At 32.8% G+C, this 20,482-nt stretch overlaps 2 protein-coding genes across 4 annotated transcripts in view; both read left to right on the top strand.

Moving 5' to 3' along the window:
* The first annotated feature begins 12,639 nt into the window (after positions 1-12,639).
* On the top strand, positions 12,640-19,241 carry LOC145312557 (protein unc-79 homolog). Its single transcript, XM_080151812.1, has 14 exons — positions 12,640-12,844; positions 13,280-13,356; positions 14,188-14,261; positions 14,610-14,714; positions 15,318-15,419; positions 15,591-15,787; positions 15,972-16,108; positions 16,607-16,688; positions 17,118-17,201; positions 18,015-18,125; positions 18,379-18,431; positions 18,692-18,773; positions 19,015-19,053; positions 19,185-19,241. The coding sequence occupies exons 1-14, from the start codon at positions 12,782-12,784 to the stop codon at positions 19,239-19,241; spliced, it is 1,263 nt and encodes a 420-aa protein (XP_080007938.1). The 5' UTR covers positions 12,640-12,781.
* A 903-nt stretch (positions 19,242-20,144) lies between these two features.
* unc79 (UNC-79 domain-containing protein) overlaps positions 20,145-20,482 on the top strand; it is an 89,920-nt gene continuing 89,582 nt past the window's right edge. For all 3 annotated transcript variants that reach the window (XM_080150864.1, XM_080150866.1, XM_080150865.1), the window contains exon 1: positions 20,145-20,249. In XM_080150864.1, coding sequence (XP_080006990.1) covers positions 20,190-20,249 — 60 coding nt within the window. In that variant the 5' untranslated portion in view covers positions 20,145-20,189. The remainder of the gene's footprint in view (positions 20,250-20,482) is intronic.

Below are 20,482 nucleotides of genomic sequence, written 5' to 3' on the forward strand. Positions count from 1 at the left end.
AATACACTGTGTCTATTCATATGGACATTATTTAAGATGATTCAGCAAGTCTTGGACCGACCCCAGGGGGCTAGGTGGGTGGCCCGCAGGGGTTAAGTGCATTCTTCCCAATATATATGTTGTGATACATCAAATTATAGGTTTTTTAGGTCAAGGAACTCAAATTCAGAGCTAAAATAAGCATTAGACTAATCTGAAGCTAGCCCCAGCGGGCTAGGTTGGTAGCCCGCAGGGGTTAAGTGCATTTTTTCCAATATATATCTTGTTATACAAGGTGTTTCAGAAAATACTGCGTTTTCCAGATTTGGGAAACAACCATTAGAGTACAAAAAAAATAATTATATGTCCATATTCTCTATAAAAATATGCATCAAATTTGTTACAGGCGTTTTTTAATATCTCTTAAAACAACAGCGCATTTTAGAGCCCAAAGAATTCAAAATGTGTGTGTGTTATTGTATTCTTACAGAATTTTATGCTATAACATTGAATTAAAGTCCTTTTTTAACTTGAAAACAACATTTTAACATAAACATCAAAATAATCTGATAATTACATTTAAAACTTAATTTAAAATGCCTTTTTTTAAACCAAAAATCAATATTCTTTTTGCTTGGATTTTAATTCTTAGTATTAAAATTCTTCATATTCGTTCCTCGCCCCTCCCCCTTTAATCTTTTAATTTTGATTGACAGATTATAAGAGATCATCTTATAAAACATGAGTAATTAAAGAAAACGCACTTTTTACAGACAATTTCAAACCATGATAACTTGCTTATTTTTAAGTTATTGAAATGAAATAAAAAGTGACTTGTTTTATTTGTCAATGCACAAAGATTAAAAGAGATTTTTTTTCTAAAAATGACTTTGTCATAGAGAAATAGAAAAAACTGAAGAACCTAAAAAGGTCTATTCATGGAGCCAGAAAAGAAAATATGTAAAAAATTTCATATGGGGACATTGATTTAACCTTTTACTACTTTGATATTGTACTTTTGAAACAATATGTTGCAAAATATACAAGTTATTTCAATCTAATTGATATCTCATATTCACCATCAAGCATTTTTCCCCTACATGTACCAATCAGTACAGCCACATTTTTAGAGATATCAAAAAACACCTTAAGTAAGTCCGATGTACATTTTTACATAGAATATGAACTTATAATCCTTTTTTCATATTCCTTCTGGTTGTTTCTCAAAACCGGAAAACACAGTTTTTTTTGAAACACCGTGTATATCAAAATATAAGTTTTTTAGGTCAAGAAACTCAAATTCTGAGCAAAAATTAGCATTGGACTAACCTGAAGCTAACCCCCTGGGCTAGGTTGGTTTTCTGCAGGGCTTAAGAGCATTTACCTAACCTAACCTATAAACTTACTTATATTTTTACAGGTTTTTTTCTTGAATAAACTGTGTCTATTAATGAGGACTTTATTTAAGATGATCCAGCAAGTCGGGGACTGACCCCAGCGGGCTAGGTGGGTGGCTCGCAGGGGTTAAGTGCATTTTTCCCAATATATTTTTTGTAATACATCAAATTATAAGTTTTTTAGGTCAGTAACTCAAATTCAGAGCTAGAATTAGCTTAAGACTAATCTAAAGCTAGCCCCAGGGGGCTAGGTCAGTGGCCCGCAGGGGTTAAATGCATTATTTTCCAATATATACCTTGTTATATATCAAAATATGCATTTTTTTTTGCAATGTATAGGTTTTTTAGGTCAAGAAACTCAAATTTACAGCTAAAAAAAGCATCAGACTAATCTAAGTCTTAAGTGCATTTTACCTAACCTAACCTAGATCCTTACTTGTTTTTTTAGGGTTTTTTTCTGGAATAAACTGTGTCTATTTATGAGAACATTATTTAAGATGATCAAGCAAGCCGGGGACCGACCCCAGCAGGCTAGGTGGGTGGCCCGCAGGGGTTAAGTGTATTTTTTAAAAGTATGTGTTGTCATACATAAAATTATAGGTTTTTTTAGGTCCAGAAATTCAAATTAAGAGTTAATGATAGAATCAGACTAATCTGAAGCTAGCCCCTGCGGGCTAGGGGGGTTGCCTGCAAGGCTTAAATGCATTTTACCTAACCTAACCTAGAATCTTACTTTTTTTAAAGGATTTTTATTGAATAAACTGTGTCTATTCATGAGATAAAAAAAAATTGAGTTTCTTTACCTAAAAATCTAGGTATAATTTGATGTATGACAACACATACTTTAGAAAAAAAGCACTACACCCCTGTGGGCCACCCACCTAGCCTGCTGGGGTTGGTCCCCAACTTGCTGAATTATCTAAAATAATGTCCTCATTAATAGACACAGTTTATTCAAGGAAAAAAACAAAAAGAAGAAGTAAGTTTCTAGGTTAGGTAAAATGCACAAAAGCCCTGTGGTAAATCTACCTAGCCCGCAGGGGTTAGCTTCAGGTAGGTCTTATGTCAATTTTAACTTTGAATTTGAGTTTCTTAAAAACCTATATTTTGATATAAAAGAAGGTATATATTGGAAAATAATTCATTTAACCCCTGCGGGCAATTTGATGTATCACAACATATATGTTGGGAAAAATGCACTTAACCCCTGCAGGCCACCCACCTAGCCTGCTGGGGTCGGTCCCCGACTTGCTGGATCATCTTAAATAAAGTCCTCATTAAAGGACGCCTGCAAGAAATAACACGTTTTAACTGCTGAAAGACTGCCACAAGAAGACCCAATACCCCAAATTTAAAGCCTTCAGCTTCAATAACAAAAAAGTTCTAGGCATTTCAAAATAGCATTTTATGTACAAAGGAATTTTTGAAAGATTTCCAATGCTCATAAAAGAAAAAACAATATTAAATTACGTTGCCTAGACATAAAATTATAACCTTATCTTTGTCAGAAACTTAGATTGCCTGTAACTGATTACATTTTTACAATAAAAACACCACATTTCATAGTCAAAATCTATGAAAAAAATTCGATTTAAATTGCATTTTTAAACGAAAATCATAGCGGAAACAAAGGGGTAAACTAATACAAGCTTAGCTGTGATTGGTTGTTAAGCTGATTCAGCCTTCTGATTGGCTACAGTACATTCGGTACAACGCAAGTAAAACTTAATTTTTTTTAATGATTTTGACTATAAAAATGAGTATTTTTATTGTAAAAGTATAATCAGTTACTGGAAACCTAAATTTATGACAAAAATAAGCTTATAATTTTGTTTCTAGGCCACGTAGTTTAATTTCAAAGTTTTCAACATGAGCATTGCAATTCTTTCAAAATTTTCATTGTACATAAAATGTCATTTTAAAATGCCTAGAACTTATTTGTTATAGAAGCTGAAGGCTTCAACTTTGGGGTATTTGGTCTACTTGTGGCAGTCTTTCAGCAGTTAAAGAGTGGTATTTCTTGCAGGCTTCCTTTAATAGACATAGTTTATTCAAGAAAAAAACTTGTAAAAATATGAGTAAGTTTATAGATTAGGTTAGGTAAATGCTCTTAAACCCTGCAGAAAACCAACCTAGCCCAGGAAGGTTAGCTTCAGGTTAGTCTAATTGTAATTTTCGCTCAGAATTTGAGTTTCTTGACCTAAAAAACCTACATTTTGATATATAACAAGATATATATTGGAAAAAATGCACTTAACACCTGCAGGCCACCAACCTAGCCCTTTGGGGCTAGCTTCAGATTAGTCTAATGCTTATTTTAGCTCTGAATTTGAGTTCCTTGACCTAAAAAACCTATGATTTGATGTATCACAACAAATATATTGGGAAGAATGCACTTAACCCCTGCGGGCCACCCACCTAGCCCCTCTTGGGTCGGTCCAAGACTTGCTGAATTATCTTAAATAATGTCCATATGAATAAACACAGTGTATTTAAGTTAAAACCCTAAGAAAAAACAATTTAAGGTAAGTTTCCACATCAAAATAGACCAAAAAAAGCCTAAAAACCCCATTTCCGCAGGGTTTTTCTTACCTAACCTAACCTTAAAATAATTTTTTTGGATTTTTTTGCCATTTAGATGTAATACCTATAGGACTAGGCTTATATACCAAGTTTGAAGGGTCTAGCTAAATATTTAGACTATTTTGCTCACAGTTTACGAATAGATGTCATTACGAACCCCCCCCCCCCACCCTTAGTTTTTATTCATTTTTCCCTTCTACAAATGGCAATATGTGTCACAAAATTTTGGTCTTTACATTTTTAGAAATGTCTAACCTTCAGTTATAACATACTAACAGGTCACAGTTCTAGTTGAAGGTTTAAGGTTCGAATCCCTGCATTGAAAGTAGAAAATGGCTTAATTTCTTGTTTTTCTATTGAGATATTGAAACCATTTATTGTGCATATACAGTAACCCTTGTCAAGCGGGAGAAGGTTAGACTACTCTACCCTTAACCCTCGCCCAGTTATAGGCTCCCTTTCCCTACTTAAGCGCAATTAGACTACCATAATCCAGCCTAAAGACACTCTTCCTTAACAGGACACCAATACCCAGGTTATCTACTACCCAGCTAAGCCAGGGTATCCCCAAAGTAGTCCTCTGGAAGCTAGAACCAAAGATCTTTAACCGTTGTTAAGACATCTCCAACCGTAGTCTACTTATAAGCCTTCTATACTAAGCTAAGAGGGCTCTATCTCCCTTCTAAAGGACAGTTTTACATCGTAGACTAGCTTAGTAGACACTTTTGTGTTGCCATTTAACGCTAAAACCTCCACCAAGTCCATAAAGGTTAACCGTGGACTTTCCAAGATAGACGCACATCATAGTTCCCCAAGAAAATACACAAGATTTCAAAATTACACTTATAAATGTTTAAAAACATTAAATACCAAATTGACAAAATCCATGTTTCTTCGATAACTAGCGAATGAATTGAGCTAGAATCGATGTTAAGGTGTCTAAATGACCGTCTTGACCCCACGGACTTACACAAAAAATTCGGTTAACTTTGGACAACTTTTAGGGGGGTAGACCAAACGATGTTTGATTTTTTGATGCAAGTTTTGGCTCACTAAAATCCAAAAAATCAGTTTTTCCTAGGAAAACTTTTTTGTTTCTCAACCGATTTTGGACTTCAAGGTGGCAAAATGTCCGTCTCAATATGCTACACATGTGTACAAAATTTGGGGTCAAGATTCCAACTCAAAGGGGGCTGGACCACGACTTGTAACTTCAATTTTAGTGAGCCAAAACTTGTATCGATGGACTTACATCTTGTGGTCCGCCTATCTAAAAATTGTCCTAGGATCTTCATCTTTGGAAGGTGAATTCTACTCGGTGAGACGCTCATTTAGACACCTTAACATCGATGGTAGCTCCATCCTAGCCCAAATGGTGGAGAAAACTTAGATTTTTCAATACGCGAGAGGCCGAAATTAGTGTAAGTGAGCCAAAACTTGTATCGATGGAAGTTACATCGTTTGGTCCAGCCCCCTTAAAAATGGCCTAGGTTCACCAAAATTTGTGTGCTTATTTTACTCATTGAGACAAACATTTTGCCGTGTTTATATCTTATGTAGCTCAATCCTAGCCCAGATAGTGGCCAAAACTTGAATTTTTCAGCGGCACCCTTCTAGGTTTGAAAATTACTTATTTCTTCGATAACTAGCGAACGAATTGAGCTAGAATGGTGTCCTAACTTTTAAAATCTTTTTAACTATTCTTTTAATTAACAGAAAGAGTGCAATTTATTTAACATCACTGAAGATCAAAATAAATTTATCATCCATTGTCTTATCCCTTTAGTACAAAGTTTTTTTTGTGCGAAGCTTAAGATCTTGACAATTGTTGGAATTTTAAGTGTCTTGTTGTGGTTTTGGGCTATTTATTTAATAAATGCAAGAAAACAGATAAAATGCTATCTAAATTGTAAATATTACAGTTGGAAAGGTTGAATTTTTTTCCTCTCTTAAAAATGATTGTTTTCTTCCCTCTAAACTTCTATTGCCAACTTGGCAACTACTGTTAAAAGCAGGGCATGGCAACTGTGCCTTCAGCCGTTTGATTTCGGCTGCATCTGAATTAATATAATTTATTAATTAAAGCACTATAAATCAATGGATGTATTATTACTTGGATATTACACCAGAATTTCATGTTCTATAATAATCAAGTAAACTCTGGATAAACGGCCCAACCAAAAAATGTAGGGGAAAATTGCAACCTAAATTGCAACAAATTTTTCTCCTTTGATTTCATCCACGTATATTCTATATCCATTATAAATCAGGGATAAGACTATTATCCCTTCTGTTAATTGAATTAGTGGTTGAAACATTCGATCACTCAACCTAATAAACCAACAGATCAAAATTCAATAAAAGTCCCCAAAGTTATTGAGCCAACGAATAACAAACCTTAGTATAAAACTTTGGGGACTAGTATAACAACAGCATAATGTCCCCTCAGCTCTTTCTCTGATTACAAATGCACCCTAAAACCACAGAAAACTGAAAAGACAACTTGTTTTATCATTATTTCAAAAATCATTTATTTTGCTAAACAAGTTTTGAAGCATAATTATTGCAAATTGTTAACTCTAATTTCGGATATAAAAAGGTATTAAAGAATAATTTATATTAAAGATAAGTGGGTTATAGTAAGCAATACTTTTAATTTAATAATTGATATTGGAGTTAGATATATTCACCCACCCAACTTTATTATCTGTACATAAATGTAATAGGTGACGTATTGTGGTGTAGCTCCTTTTTATTGGTAGAATAGCTACTCTATAACTTGAGTATTCCAGTACGTCCATACGTTTATGTACAGCAAAACAGAAAACTTAAGTTCATGTAAAATAAAAGAATTGTCCTATCGGTTATAAATTTTAAACAAAATTGTTTTTGATTCTGATTACAAAAAAGCTATCATTTTGGAAGCAAAACAACTCTATGGTTATAATCTTTATCTACGACAGTATGTATGTCCATTTGGAATTATAATAGCGATTATTCTATAAGGTAAGCAACTCTATAATTTGACCAAAAATTTTACAACCAAAACATAGTTACCTTGCTCAAAACTATAATTAAAAATTTGTTAATTTTTTAAGATCTGATTTTAAGGATGTTTTTAACTTTTTATCCTTGTAAAATAAAGTTAAAGTTGATGTACATCCCCAATGTTATTTCACAAAATAACCCCTTATGTAGATTACAATTAGTGGTTGAAACGTATGGACACTTAATTTAATAAACCAAACAATCAAAATTTATCAAAATTCCCCAAAGTTGTGAAGCCAATAAATAAGAAAACGTTATCATAACACTTTGGGGACTTGTGTAATAAACAGCGCATTGTCCCCTCTCTCTCTGTAGAATTCATTATTCAGTGGCGTGAACAGGGTTTTGCCAGGGAGGTGCGCTAATCATATACATATCAATATATATGACATTCAATATACAATATATCTATCTATCTATCCATCTGAATTAACAAATCAGAAATTAACATTTCTATAATTGTACATTTTTGCCTTTAGTCACCTGACTAACAGTCTCAGAGAATTGGCACAAAAAAATGAGTCCTCTATCTTAATTATGGGCCGAGAAAATTGCGTTATCACCTAAACCTGACATACGGACGGACAGCCATAGTAGTTATGGAGAAGATTCAGCCAAAGTAAGATGAAGAGTAGCTGCAAAAAAATGTGTCTTATTTTGTAAATTTCCGTTAAAATTAAACATTGTCTTTAACTTTGAAATAAAAAAAAATTCACAGGGATCTAAAGGGATAAGATTATGGCTGACTAATTGATGTACATCCCCAATGTTGATACACAAAATAACCCCTTATGTAGGTGCTTGAAACGTATGGACACTCAATTTAATAAACCAACCATACAAAATTCATTAAGAGTACCTAAAGTTTTAAAGCCAACGAATAAGAAAATGTAATTATAAAACTTTGGGGAAATCCATGTTTCAATTCTTTTTATTTATGTCTTTAGTAGCATGACTGACAGGGACAAATAGAATAAATAAATGCTAATTTATGAGAGGTATCTAAACAGATGCACCAAGTGTACATTAAAAACAACAAAAAAATATCACATTTCATTTTTCTGGTAATGTTTGTTGTACCTCCTCGCTGTTCTGCAATAGTCTAGCGTCCATATATTTCATTGGTAACAACCTTTCTTGTTTTTTTGTTTATATGAATAAATAATAAGGCTTACAAAATGATTGAATGTGAAGCTTAGGATACAATTAACAGCAATATTTGCTAAAGGTTTGTCTTTGAAAGTTTGAACTTGATATGGCATTTATAACCTGCCTAAATTAACTACTGACGGACGGACGTACTAACTCTAATTATAAAAAAACAATTTTTTTTGCTGTTTTAAAAGAACACTTATTTTAAAGTATTTAGAACATTTGGCAATAGACATAATAGGTTTAGATCTACAATTTCAGAATTATACCAATAAGGAAAATAGTATAGGAAGTTTTCGACCAAATCATTAATTTTGAAGGTATTATTACTCAATGTAACACATATGTCAATTATAAAAATTATCTTCTTCTGCCACAAAATTCTTTTTAATATGTGTTTCTGAATAACCATCTAGAGCAATAAATCTATTGTTTTTTAGCAAACGGAAACTTGTATAATGGGTATATTAGCCATAAACTCAGAGACTTAAAGGGATAAGCTATATAAAATTCTAAAAAATCCCTAAAGTTATTACACCTACAAATAAAAAAAAACGTTATTATAAAACTTTGGGGACTAGAGTAATAAACAGCCTAATGTCTCCTCCCTGTAGGATGAAGAATGAAGAAAATCCTTCCTCTGTGGAACTGTTTAAAAAATGTACTGCCTTTCAATGAAATAGGTCACTTTGACATCCCATTCGATTAAAAACTGCAGCATTTTTTATTTACTTTTTTATTCGGGAAATATTTAGGTATTAATTAAAACTTTCAACAACAAGGCAGTATCAAAAGGCTACTTTTTCTAATAAAATGAAATATACTTTTTCAGATTACAACAGGGAGGGATTAGTCAATGCCGAAAAAATGTCCCATCTTATCATAAGAAAGTACCAACTGTATAAAGACAAATTAGACGATTTTTTTGGGGGGAGAATTTACATTCCATTGTCTCCTCCCTGAATCCTAGTAATTTATATACATGCAATAATAAGCAATAAGCAAAAAACCCGACAAATTTTAAGTTTTCCTTATTTAAAGTAAGGAGGGCTAATTTGCAGCTACTCTATATTTCAATATTTGTGTGGTTTTTTTGAGATTTACTTTAATGAATGTTGTCATTTTAGTTTAGTTATGGAAGGTTAAGTAATGGTAAAGCAGTTCCCTACAAGGTTGAAAATAAAGACCTGTAGGATTGGAGCTTCCCGCAGGGTCCAGAAAAGGGAGGTTAGGTTAGGGTGTGTTTAGTTAAGGTTAGATTTGCCCGCAGTGTTAGGAGGTTTGGATTAAGGAATGCAGGGACTTACTCCCCCCCCCCCCCTCCCTCTTTCTCCGGGAGTTGGTGATGTCATGTGTGAAAGAATTTTTTTAATTGGTTAAAAAACAAAAATTAAAAAAAAAATTTTTAGGGGTGTGAGGTCGCCCCCCCTCTCCCCCCTCAACCCCACTCGATACCTCCCCACCCTGGGTTTAGTGAAAGAATTTTTAAAATCCGTTCATAAATAAAGAAGTTGAATTTTCATTTGGATTTGAATGTTAAGTTTTGTGATTTTAAACCTACTAAATTTATATTTCTCTTTTTAAAAAAATTTTATTACCTCTATTATCAGACGTATAATCAATAACAATGCTTTCATGCATTCAAAGTGGAGATTTTTTTCAATATTGGCTGAATTTTCTAAGCCAATTTCTGTGAAAAATTGAAAAAAATGAAAGGAATTCTTAGTGTAGTTTTACTTAATAGACTTACTGTAATACACTATGATTTCCTGATTTTTTCAGCCACCTGGCTTTTTAAGCCGGCTTAAGGAAAACAAAGTGTGTTACTATTATTTTTACCATGAGCTCTAGACTGCTCATAAATTCATAAGATAGGATGTATGTGCGGCTGACTGTGTGTTAAAATAATTTTGCTTCCTTTACAGAGAAGCTTTTACTTAATTTGGGTTAAATTACCAATATGTTTAAAGTCCCAAGAATTAGAGGAGTTGCATATGAAGAAATGTGTTTAAAAAAGAATGGTCTCGTATTATATATGTATATACTTTTTTTAAAAATGAACCTTTTAACCTTTTAAATAAATAAGATACATTTTAGGTTATAATTATGTACTCCTTTCAACAAAAAAGCAGCTAGATGCTAAAGACGCAGAGTTGCTTAAAAATAACAACTCTAATTTACCTCCAAAAAATTGTAAAACCTCGTAAAGTAGTGTTTAGCCATTGAATAAAAAGCTCCCAAGGGATGAATAAATAAATAAATTACCGCAACCACGAAAATTGTGTTTAATATAATTTATAACCAGTAATTTTCATGGTTTTTACATTATTCCTGATAAAATTAAAACATCAGAATTTACTTTTTTTGTAATCCTTATATAAAAAAGTAACACAATGGCAATGTGTGTATATGTAGTAAAGGATTTCGCTAACTGCTAAACCGATATGGTTCTCCTTAAAAGTGAAGATATTAATAGGCCAAGATATACATACTTTGGGTGAGGTAAACTAACTCCACACTCCCGAGAGAAATTATGCTTGGGAAACCTCCCTCCCCGCCATTTTTCATGCTTGGGTGGGTTGATTCCTTCTTCCCTTCAAAGATCGGGCTGTCGACAAGTTCTTGATAGATTGGATGGGGAGGGAGGGGCAAAAACCCTCACCTATAAAAACCCTATTTAGGCAATTATTAGTTCAAAGGGCTGATTTGTTTGCAGTTCTAACTTTCTAACTCGAAAGCAGTTTAACCGATTTTTTGCTTCCATATGCCTCTCATTTAGCAATCTTTTTATGTATGCCCTTTTTTACATAAAAATAACAGTAAACTGTAGATATAGATTTATGAAAATAGTATCACTATCCATTTTTCATATTTAAGTTTCTGCGATAACACAAATTTACCCAGTATTTGCTTCCTTACCCATTTTATTTAGCAACCTTTGTCTTTTTCTTTATATAAAAAATGTTTTATCGAAAATAACCATCTAATGGACCTATTTATTGCTTACTTTTCCCATTTATACTTTTCAGCCCCTAAATGCTATAGTTGCAGCTGCTAGTAACTGTATATAATTGGCAGAAACTAAGAAATAAACCTCGTTTCCTTCAACTTTTGCATACTATAAGATTAAGCAGTTCATCCGCAGTACACCATGACACATAATTGGCTTATCATTACACAATCAGGAGTATCAATCGGTTTTTGTGTTTTTAAGCAGTAAATCAATCTACTATTTTCTTTGAAAGGCTGTAATTTAAGATGAGAATAAGATTCTTATTTAGTTAATAATTAAATTAAAACCATTTTTAAAAGCGAAGCTTTTCTATAATTAGGGTCGGTCCGTCCGTACGTCCGTACGTCCGTCCGTCCGTCCGTCCGTCCGTACGTACGTCCGTACGTCCGTACGTCCGTAACGGATAGCTTTTTTCGTTAATTTTGGCATGTTAGAATTGTCCTATCGATTTCAAATTTTGCATGGTGATTCCTTTAGTAGTTAGGTACGATTTAGAAAGCGTAGCAACTCTATAATCATCACCAAAATGTCCGTACGTCCATTTTAAACATGTTGATTTTTTTACTTTTTTAACAACAAATTTTTATGTGATCTAATCATCCGATTGATCTGAGTTTTGGTATATTAATTCCTGGGACAACAAAGTATAATTTAATAAGCGAAGCAACTCTATAATCAAGTCCTAAAAATGTAAGTATGTCCATAAACATTATCCTGTATCAAGCAGTTTTTCAACAAATTTACTTACAATTTTGCTTTGACTCTTATACATTTATATTATGATTATTCAGTTATGACACTATACATGTGTTAATGTCCGTTTGTCCTACAGTTTCAGTGCTTCGCTTTTATGGATGTTGTCATCCTTGTTTACTGTATTTTTATCACACTGCACAGGTATATGCATATTTGTATGAACTTATACCATTTTAAATCATAATTTCTCTATCCATTAGTTAAGGATTTATTGTTCATTGCCATTTTAAAGTAAAAAATTGTTTTTGTAGAAAGTATATTAATCTCTCAATAACATCCAAATCAACTTCAATTCCTTACTTTTCTATAGTGTTATAATCATTAATTTCCCCCCTAGATATATATTATATATTATTTTATATGGATGTAGGGGCCGTATGGGCCCATGCCTACAGGTTTCAGAGGCTGGACGACCACACACACACACACACACACACACACACACATACACCTACACACACACACATACACACACATTTGATAAAAGCGGCCTCAGCGTATATCTAGAGATTTTGCTCTCAAAGTGAAAGCCATTCTCAGATATGGTAAACAAAAACTTTATCTTTCATGAAAAAAGTTGTCTGTTTTTATGCTTTTTTTGTGATTTTTACTATTTCTGACTTATTTTAATTATATATGTCTCATACGTGTTTATAAAAATAGTGATTTTATAGTTTAATAATCATAATCTACATAATTTACATAAATTTCAGAGTTTCATGATGGTTTTTATAAAATCCTCTATTGAACAGCTGATTGTAATAATATAATTAGAATATATCAACAAATGGTTATATTAAAGTGAATGTAATTTTTGTTTTTTAATTGAAAATAAATACTAAGAAAGTGCAAAATGGGAACGCGCTCTGCCGCCTTTTCGGCGAAAATTCGCTCCCTTCGGGAGCTTCAAACAAAGGTTAGAAAAATATAGTTGTTTATCCAACTTAATTTAAATATTTTAAATATTAGAACTAGCGGGTACGTCCCTAGAGGCCTCTAGTGGTGGGAGTGGAATTCGACTGCCCAATTATCTATTTCATTTCATCCCCCCCTCCCTCTATGAAAAAGAAAGAAAAAAATAGTTATAAACCTTCCTAGGTTCTATGTGAAACTATGTTGTAAAGGAAAATCATATCGGTCCAGCGGTTAACATGGTCATTCTGTACAGATATGATACTATCAAATAAGTTTATATAATTCAATTATTAGTTCAGTAGCAAAGACTTTTTCCGTATTATTTCAAAAATGTTGATCGTTTCTTTTTACACTACTTATCAAACTTATAATTTTATTTGTATATCAACCCTCTAACGTTGCTGCGCTACTTATGCATATTTGTAATAATTTGTAGATAAGCCAGACAGGACTGCAAAGTGTAAACCAAACAGGACCGAATCAACCTGGTATGGATCTGTCAAACAGTTACAGGTAAAATTCATAATTTTAAACAATTACAGCCGGTTTCTTTCAAGGTGACCGAACACTGAACCAGGGACGTCCAAGCTTTTTTTTTTTGGGGGGGGTAAAAATTTTTGAAGGGGGGGATAATTTGTTTTTAGGGGGTAAAATTTGCTTGGGGGGGGGGGGTAATTACCCCCTCTGAAATCTGTTGGCAGGGGTAAATTTAGTTTACCCCCCCAAAAATTTACCCCCGGGGTAAAATTTTTTGGGGGGGTAATTTAAATTTTATCAAATAGATAGTATTAAAAATGCGCTCGAAGTGCGCAAAATTTTTTTTTATTAGAGATTATTTATTTTGGGGGGGTAAATACCCCCAGGGTAGGGGTAAATTTTAAATGGGGGGGGGGGGTAATCGCCCCATTACCCCCCCCCCCTTGGACGTCTATGCACTGAACCCAAGTTTTAACTTTAAGAAGAAAACTAAAAAAAACGTAGGGTCTATATCTCGATTATCTCCCAACAGAAAGGCGAAAATGACATCGATACGAGAAAATCGATCCCGTTCAAAGCATCCCAATGTAAAATAGTATTATTTGTTTATTATATATGTCAAAAAAATCTTTTACTGTTCATGTTAGGTATATTCTTTGTAAGTGCGACTTCAAGTTGAATTAAAGGCTATGTGACTAGCATGCAAATCAGCTCTTAAAACAGCTAATAAATAGATGTGTCAATATCTATTACATGCCATATCCTGTCAAAGCTAGTAGCATTTTATTACTTCTAGGTTTAGCAAGTGTTCTCTAACATTTGTTGTAATTAAATGTTATTTCTATAGTTTTAAATTTTGTTTCCTAGATGGTTCTCTACAACTTTGCTATCAATCTTGAGAGATGTTCCAAAGTTACCATATCAGATGATCAGAAATAGAGGTGGGTTTTCCACATATTTTCCACATATATTGGGCTACTGCACTGAGGGGTTGTGTATAACAGACAACAAGATGGGTGTATGTAAGGATGGTGGATACATCTCTCACCCACTCAAAAGTTCCAACATTTTTTTTGACACCCCCCTTAAATCTAAGAGGTGGTGTGACTTTTTCACTCGGACACTTGCCTTGGCTGTATTAGGGGGGTGAAGATCGTTGTTAAGAGGGGTGTCTAGCACCTTCTGCACGCCTCTAGATTAAACTGAAAAAATATAATTTTGATTGTAAAAAGGATAAAAAAATCTTATTGCAAATTTGTTAAATTTAAATGTTACATATTTATTTTTAGATAAAGATGAAGAGAGATTATCCCTGTTTCCAAATCTTGATTATAAAGATTTGTATGATACTCTGTATGATTTTATTCCAGACATGCAGTACGTCACAAATCCAGGTATTATAGCAAAGTCACAAAGTTTCTTTCATGTCTCTAGTCGAAGACAGAAGCCAGAATAAAGTGTGGGTCATTTTTCGTTTGTCACTTTTGATTAGTCTAGGATAGGCATTATTAGGTATTGGGTTGCCCCGCAGGATAAAGTCCCCCGCAGGGATAAGGTCTAGGAATCTACCCCCTACCCCCTAAATTTTTTTAAAGAAAGGCCGAGGAGGCTTAGTATTCGATAAAGATTGAGCTATCATATGCTGTTGCAGTGAATCTGTGTAGTTGTATTTCCAGATTTGTATTAGCTTTCGTTTCAACAATGCATATTTGACGATGCGGAATATACTTCCCAATTTTGTAAAAGATTCGCTTTTAAAAACAACAATCGGGATTGAATTGGACTTACAAAGAGATTTAAGCCTCTAATAGGGAAAAATAAAGAAAGGCAGGCCTTAACAAATTATTTTCTCAGTGTGCTCTTGATAGTTCTTCCTCTTAATTTTGTTAAACCTCTGTATAAACACAAAATTTACCCACTAAAATGTTATAACCTATTTTTTAGAACACATTTTGCGAGTAAACAATTAAAGTTTACTAAATACTTTTTTTATTTAGACAAATGTGGCAAAAATCTGCTGATCCTTTTTGCTTCACTGTTGCCCTTTATGGACAGAACTACCATTGAAGATTTCCCATACAACATGACCGAACTTATAGGTAACATTTAGCAAGCACTGAGATACTATATAATTCGCAATTTTTCTCAATTGATCACGTATTTATTTTGTTTGTTGATTACCATTACCAAAATTATATATCTGGTTACCAAAAATCTTTCAAATTGAAAAAAAAATCCTCGAATTAAAATTAACGATGACGACATTTCAGATGTTCTTCCTCTTGAGCTCTGCGAAGATGCAGTCGACGTGTTGTGCGACAACCTTCTTCCTTTTATCCTTGTTTCTGGGGATACAGAGGGGCGGGGTAATGATTATGTACCTGCCATGCTCCAGACAGTCATGTACAAAGCCCCGCAGGATACGGTTATTCACAGGAAGCTTGTAGAATGTATTATGACTTATAAGGTATGTTAAAATCAATTTAGATCTCAAAAACTTATAGAAAACACCTTGCTATACTTTTTTTTATTTTCAACCCATGTTACATATATAGCATATTATTACTTTGTCTCATGGTGTCTCATTGTGAAAAATATCTGAATCATGTGAATTTCTTTATGAATTCTATTAATCATGTTTATTTCTACAGGTTGACGTACATATTGACCTGCTTCATGTCATAGCCTATGGTCCAACATCAGCTAAGATTCCAGCGGTCAATCTGATATTCTTCTACTGGCCAACTTTAAATCCAACACCAGCTGATAGAAAAGATATTGTGGATAGGTAATGTAAAATTAGGTGCCTTTCCTCAAAGTGCCCAGCAATCACAGAACCCCTCATCCTTAATTTTGATTTAAATTGGAAATAAGTGAATTTTTTTTCTTTATGCTCTAACCGTGCAGGGTCTATCTATATAAAACCTATCTAACCTAAGAAAAAATACTAACAAAGGGAAAACTAACTCTAGTTTCAATTTATTTCAAGATAAGAGTTTTGACTTTTATCATTTTATCAAAGTTATCCATATGTTTATTGTTTATATTTCTGAATTGCAGAACTGAAAAATTATGTATAGCATCGTATTACAGATAATTTTTCTTTGGACCCTCGGTTCTAACAAAACTGGTTTTAAACTTATAATTTATCATTTTAATATCCGCGGAAAGATAAATAACTATTTTTGTGATAGTCATAAACTATTTCTGAATGGGTCTTTCATGCAGTAGGTCTGTTCTTTATTTTGCTGCATTTGATTTTATAGTAAATTGTTTCTATACATAGGTTCCAGACATCAAGTAGTTGGGCTCCGCCCTTTTGTACGAACACAAACTGTGAGGCCAATGAACCGGTCCAAGCTAGAAAGGTCAGTTATATTTTTGAGGTGTAGGTCTCAAATATTTGTAGCCTGAATGAGTTTTACTTTTCTTGGAAGCCTTAATAATGTCAACTTCCAGGCCTTTCTATCTTCTAGAGGCTATGGATGATGCCTGGGAAATTGCTGGTCAGAATAGGTTCTTAGGGGCAATGAAACTAATTCGAGTTATGATCAAATTATAGACATTATTTTCAAATCATTGCATATTGCCATTGGTGTAGATATTTTGTATAAATAGATGAACTTTAAATCATTTCCCAAATTGAACAATTGAACAATGTTGAACAATGTTACAACAGACAAAAAAGGAATTCTGCTGTGATTCTTAGGGTAAACACAGGGAAAGTATTTTTAAATCAAAAATCCTTACTATTGATTTATAATGTACTTTTTATTATATGTTCGATATTTTTTCAGATGTGCTTGGACCATTCAATACCATTGAATCAAAGATCAGATTTCCCCCCTCCAGCCCTATACTGTCTAGACTGTGCAGATAAAGTAAGTAGATAAACATGTGCTTTCCCTAAAAGTGTCAACGTGCACATAAATATCACCCCTCATTTTAAAAAAAGCTGAAAATTAGAAGAAGTCGAGTTTTTTTATACTGGCGGCGCCCTAACCCTTCGGGGCTATCCTTTTCTTAATATGAAGTAACTTAACCTGACCTAAAGTACAATACAAACAAACGTAAAAAGCCCCCCATCTCCTACCCCTTTTTTACAATTTATTTGGACTAATGCTCGACTAGGCACTTTCAGGGAAATCGCTGCAAAACATAAGTAACATTATACTAAACTTTAATTTTTGAGTGACATGTGAAGCATCTTACAATTTCATATGCTTTACTTGCAATTTTAATGCAATTTTTTATGCAAATTGTAAATCGTTCTACAATTTCCTAACTATCATATGATCGCTCCACTGCACTTTTACTAAAATATTTGAGTGTATTGTTTATAGTACATGCCAGAACAATTGTGAAAATTAAATTAGTAGACTAAATTGTTAGCAGCAAAGTCAATGATTTAATTAATATCACAATGACATTTGCTCAAAATAGCCGTCTAATTTTAAGCACGCTTAGTTAAAAAGTCAATTTAAAAATATTCTTTAATTCGTATCTATTGTAAATGTTTAAAAATCCATAAATTCATAGTTTGTTTCATGTTTACCTCGAAATAAATTATATAAAAATAAAAAAATAACAAGCGGATAGCAAGATGGCGGTTAGGCGTACATAAAGACGTTGCGCTGCTTTATCCCTCTAAAAAATAAATATGTACTTTTTATTACTTCTCAAAATACTTCTAGGTTGAGCAGAAACGCCCTAAAAGCGAGTCACCAATATTTGAGGATCTCAATGTTCCTATAAGCTTTATTGATACCAAATGTGAAAACAAAAACTGCAGATCTACAGAGAAGGTAATATATATCGCATCGTATTATAGGCAGCTGTCTGCGGGTAGTAAAAGGAAAACTATAAGATTAACATCAGTTTTATTATCCAAAGACTTGGCCGAAGACTTGGCTAATAAAATTTATACAAATATATTTTGTTTTTATTTATACATGATTTTTTTCTGCGGATATAAAATTGTTTTAAAGCCTATACCGGAAAAAGTATAAGGATAGTTATTTAATTGTAGTGATTAATGAACAAATTTATTTTTATTAGATGGGAGTTGTAACCTGTTTATCTTCTGAATGTACACTTTATAACAGTCACAGGTATAACCATTTTATAGATTGATGAGAACAAATTAGGTTTTTAAGCACTATATATTCTCTAATAACCTTAAAATGAACCACTAAATTTTTGCTTTTGAATAGATTCTAAATAATACATTGGGAGTTATAAATAAGCTTAGAAATTAATGAACAAAAAAAATAAGTTTTAAGAGCTAGCCTAGCCATTACTTCAAATTTTCGACTAAAAACTAGTTATCACTCAATTAAAACAGCAACTTTCAAACTCCATACTTTTTCAGGCCAATAAGATATTGTGAGCAATGTCATAGAATCCGACACAATGAAAGAAGAGGAACAAGTAACCATGTCTTCCAAAGAAATGTAACTATTTTATTTAATTTTAAAACATCTTTAGCTTGTTTTACTGTTTAGAAAAGTTTTAAAAAGATAAATTTTTGAAGTTTCTTTTCTATGTTTATTTGCAGTTTTAGATAATATTGAATAGTGTTTTTTTATTATGGATATACTTTTATAAATCTTAGTAATGAAGTAATAACAGCGGCGAAGAGTGATATTTTACTGATTCCTAATTAAAATTTAATATTTCACCTTTTAATTTTAGGTTCCAGTTCCTTGGGAGATGGAAAGTGAAGACAGGAAAGTCAAATATATCCTGGATTTTAAAACAATTTTTATTAATAACATCAGAAGCCAAAAAAGTATGATATCAATGCAGGGGGGGGGGGTCTAGGAGTAATCGTCATCACCTCCTATACACTTTGAATTGAGGAGACTTGCCTTTCCCGCACCTCTCTTCAAGTTCATGTGCACGTCACTGATAATGTTTAACACATGATCTAAAAAATAAATGATAAATTCACTGAGTGAAAAAGTCTTTGATACTTCTTAGTTATTTATTGAAGTATATTTCGGTGGACATTGCACCCTACTTCAGTCTTGTAGTTTAACTGGATGTTAAAACTATAAAAAAAAGTGTTTTACTGGGTCTCGGCAGCTGCACACACATGCCAATATGGCTTAAAAAAATTCTTTTGAAAAAAAATAATAAAGGGGCTTTTCATTAAAGCATGCTTTTTAGTAAAAAAAAATGAAAAAAGAAGGATGTACTTATATTTCATAGCTTAAAACTGAAAGAATAAAATATTAAGTTTGTATAGATTTATAAAATTTGGAAGGGAAGCCATGCCTTTATGTTGTATATATATGGATAAGATTATGCTGGCTTATTTGTGCATTAGGAGTAGTATATAAAAATCATCAGAAAAAATACAAACTTCATTGCATTGCTTACACAATATTATACTGCTAGCATTTTTTGGGAATATGCTTTTTAAAATGGCTTCGACACTATCCAAAGGGTATTTATACATAAGAATTATTACAAAAATAGGAGAATGATTACTAATAAGACAGGGAGAGTTTGGACAATGCTTATGAACAATCTTTCAAACTATCAAAACCAGAATTTTACCAGAGGGGAAGAAATACTGAGCTGTTTATTACACTAGTCCCCAAAGTTTTATCATAAAGTTTTCTTATTTATTGGCTTAAAACTTTTATTTAGTTTTGGTTGGTTGGTATATAAAGTTGAGTGTCCAAACGTTTCGGCCACTAATTGCAATTTACAGAAGCGGTTATTTTGTGTATCATAATTGGGGATTAATCGGCCATTGTCTTATCCCTTTATATCCCTGGAAATTTTACGCATGCCTTTAGTGCAAATAGTAGTTCTCTGTCCAATTATTTAAGGAATTGACTAAAAAAATTAGAGAGGTAATGTTGGCATCCGTGATCAGCTTGCTGGCTCTGGCTAAACCTATTAGTTCAGCAACTCAGGTAACACTTGTTTTCACAAAAATATTTCGAGTACAATAAATTTCATAGAAGGACAAAATGGCATACCTACACATAAGAAAATAAAGAATATATACCGGTAAATAGGCTAGAAATTCAATTTCAATTTTTAACAAGGATGTTGTTAACATCCATAAAATCAAAGCTCTGAAACGGTAGGACAAACTCTTGATTTGTGTCAGAACTGAATGAGCAGAATATAAATGCAATGTATA

This window comes from Acartia tonsa, chromosome 2, assembly GCF_053477335.1.
Source record: "Acartia tonsa isolate MP-2025a chromosome 2, ASM5347733v1, whole genome shotgun sequence".
In the NCBI taxonomy this organism is placed as follows: Eukaryota; Metazoa; Arthropoda; class Copepoda; order Calanoida; family Acartiidae; genus Acartia; species Acartia tonsa.

Bases quoted from the DNA above. Each gene is read 5' to 3' on its own strand.
- LOC145312557 (XM_080151812.1), top strand. From the start codon at position 12,782: ATGGGAACGCGCTCTGCCGCCTTTTCGGCGAAAATTCGCTCCCTTCGG. The intron at 18,774-19,014 runs GTAACTATTTTA...TTTTAATTTTAG, and splicing joins ACCATGTCTTCCAAAGAAAT to GTTCCAGTTCCTTGGGAGAT. The intron at 19,054-19,184 runs GTCAAATATATC...TGAATTGAGGAG, and splicing joins TGGAAAGTGAAGACAGGAAA to ACTTGCCTTTCCCGCACCTC.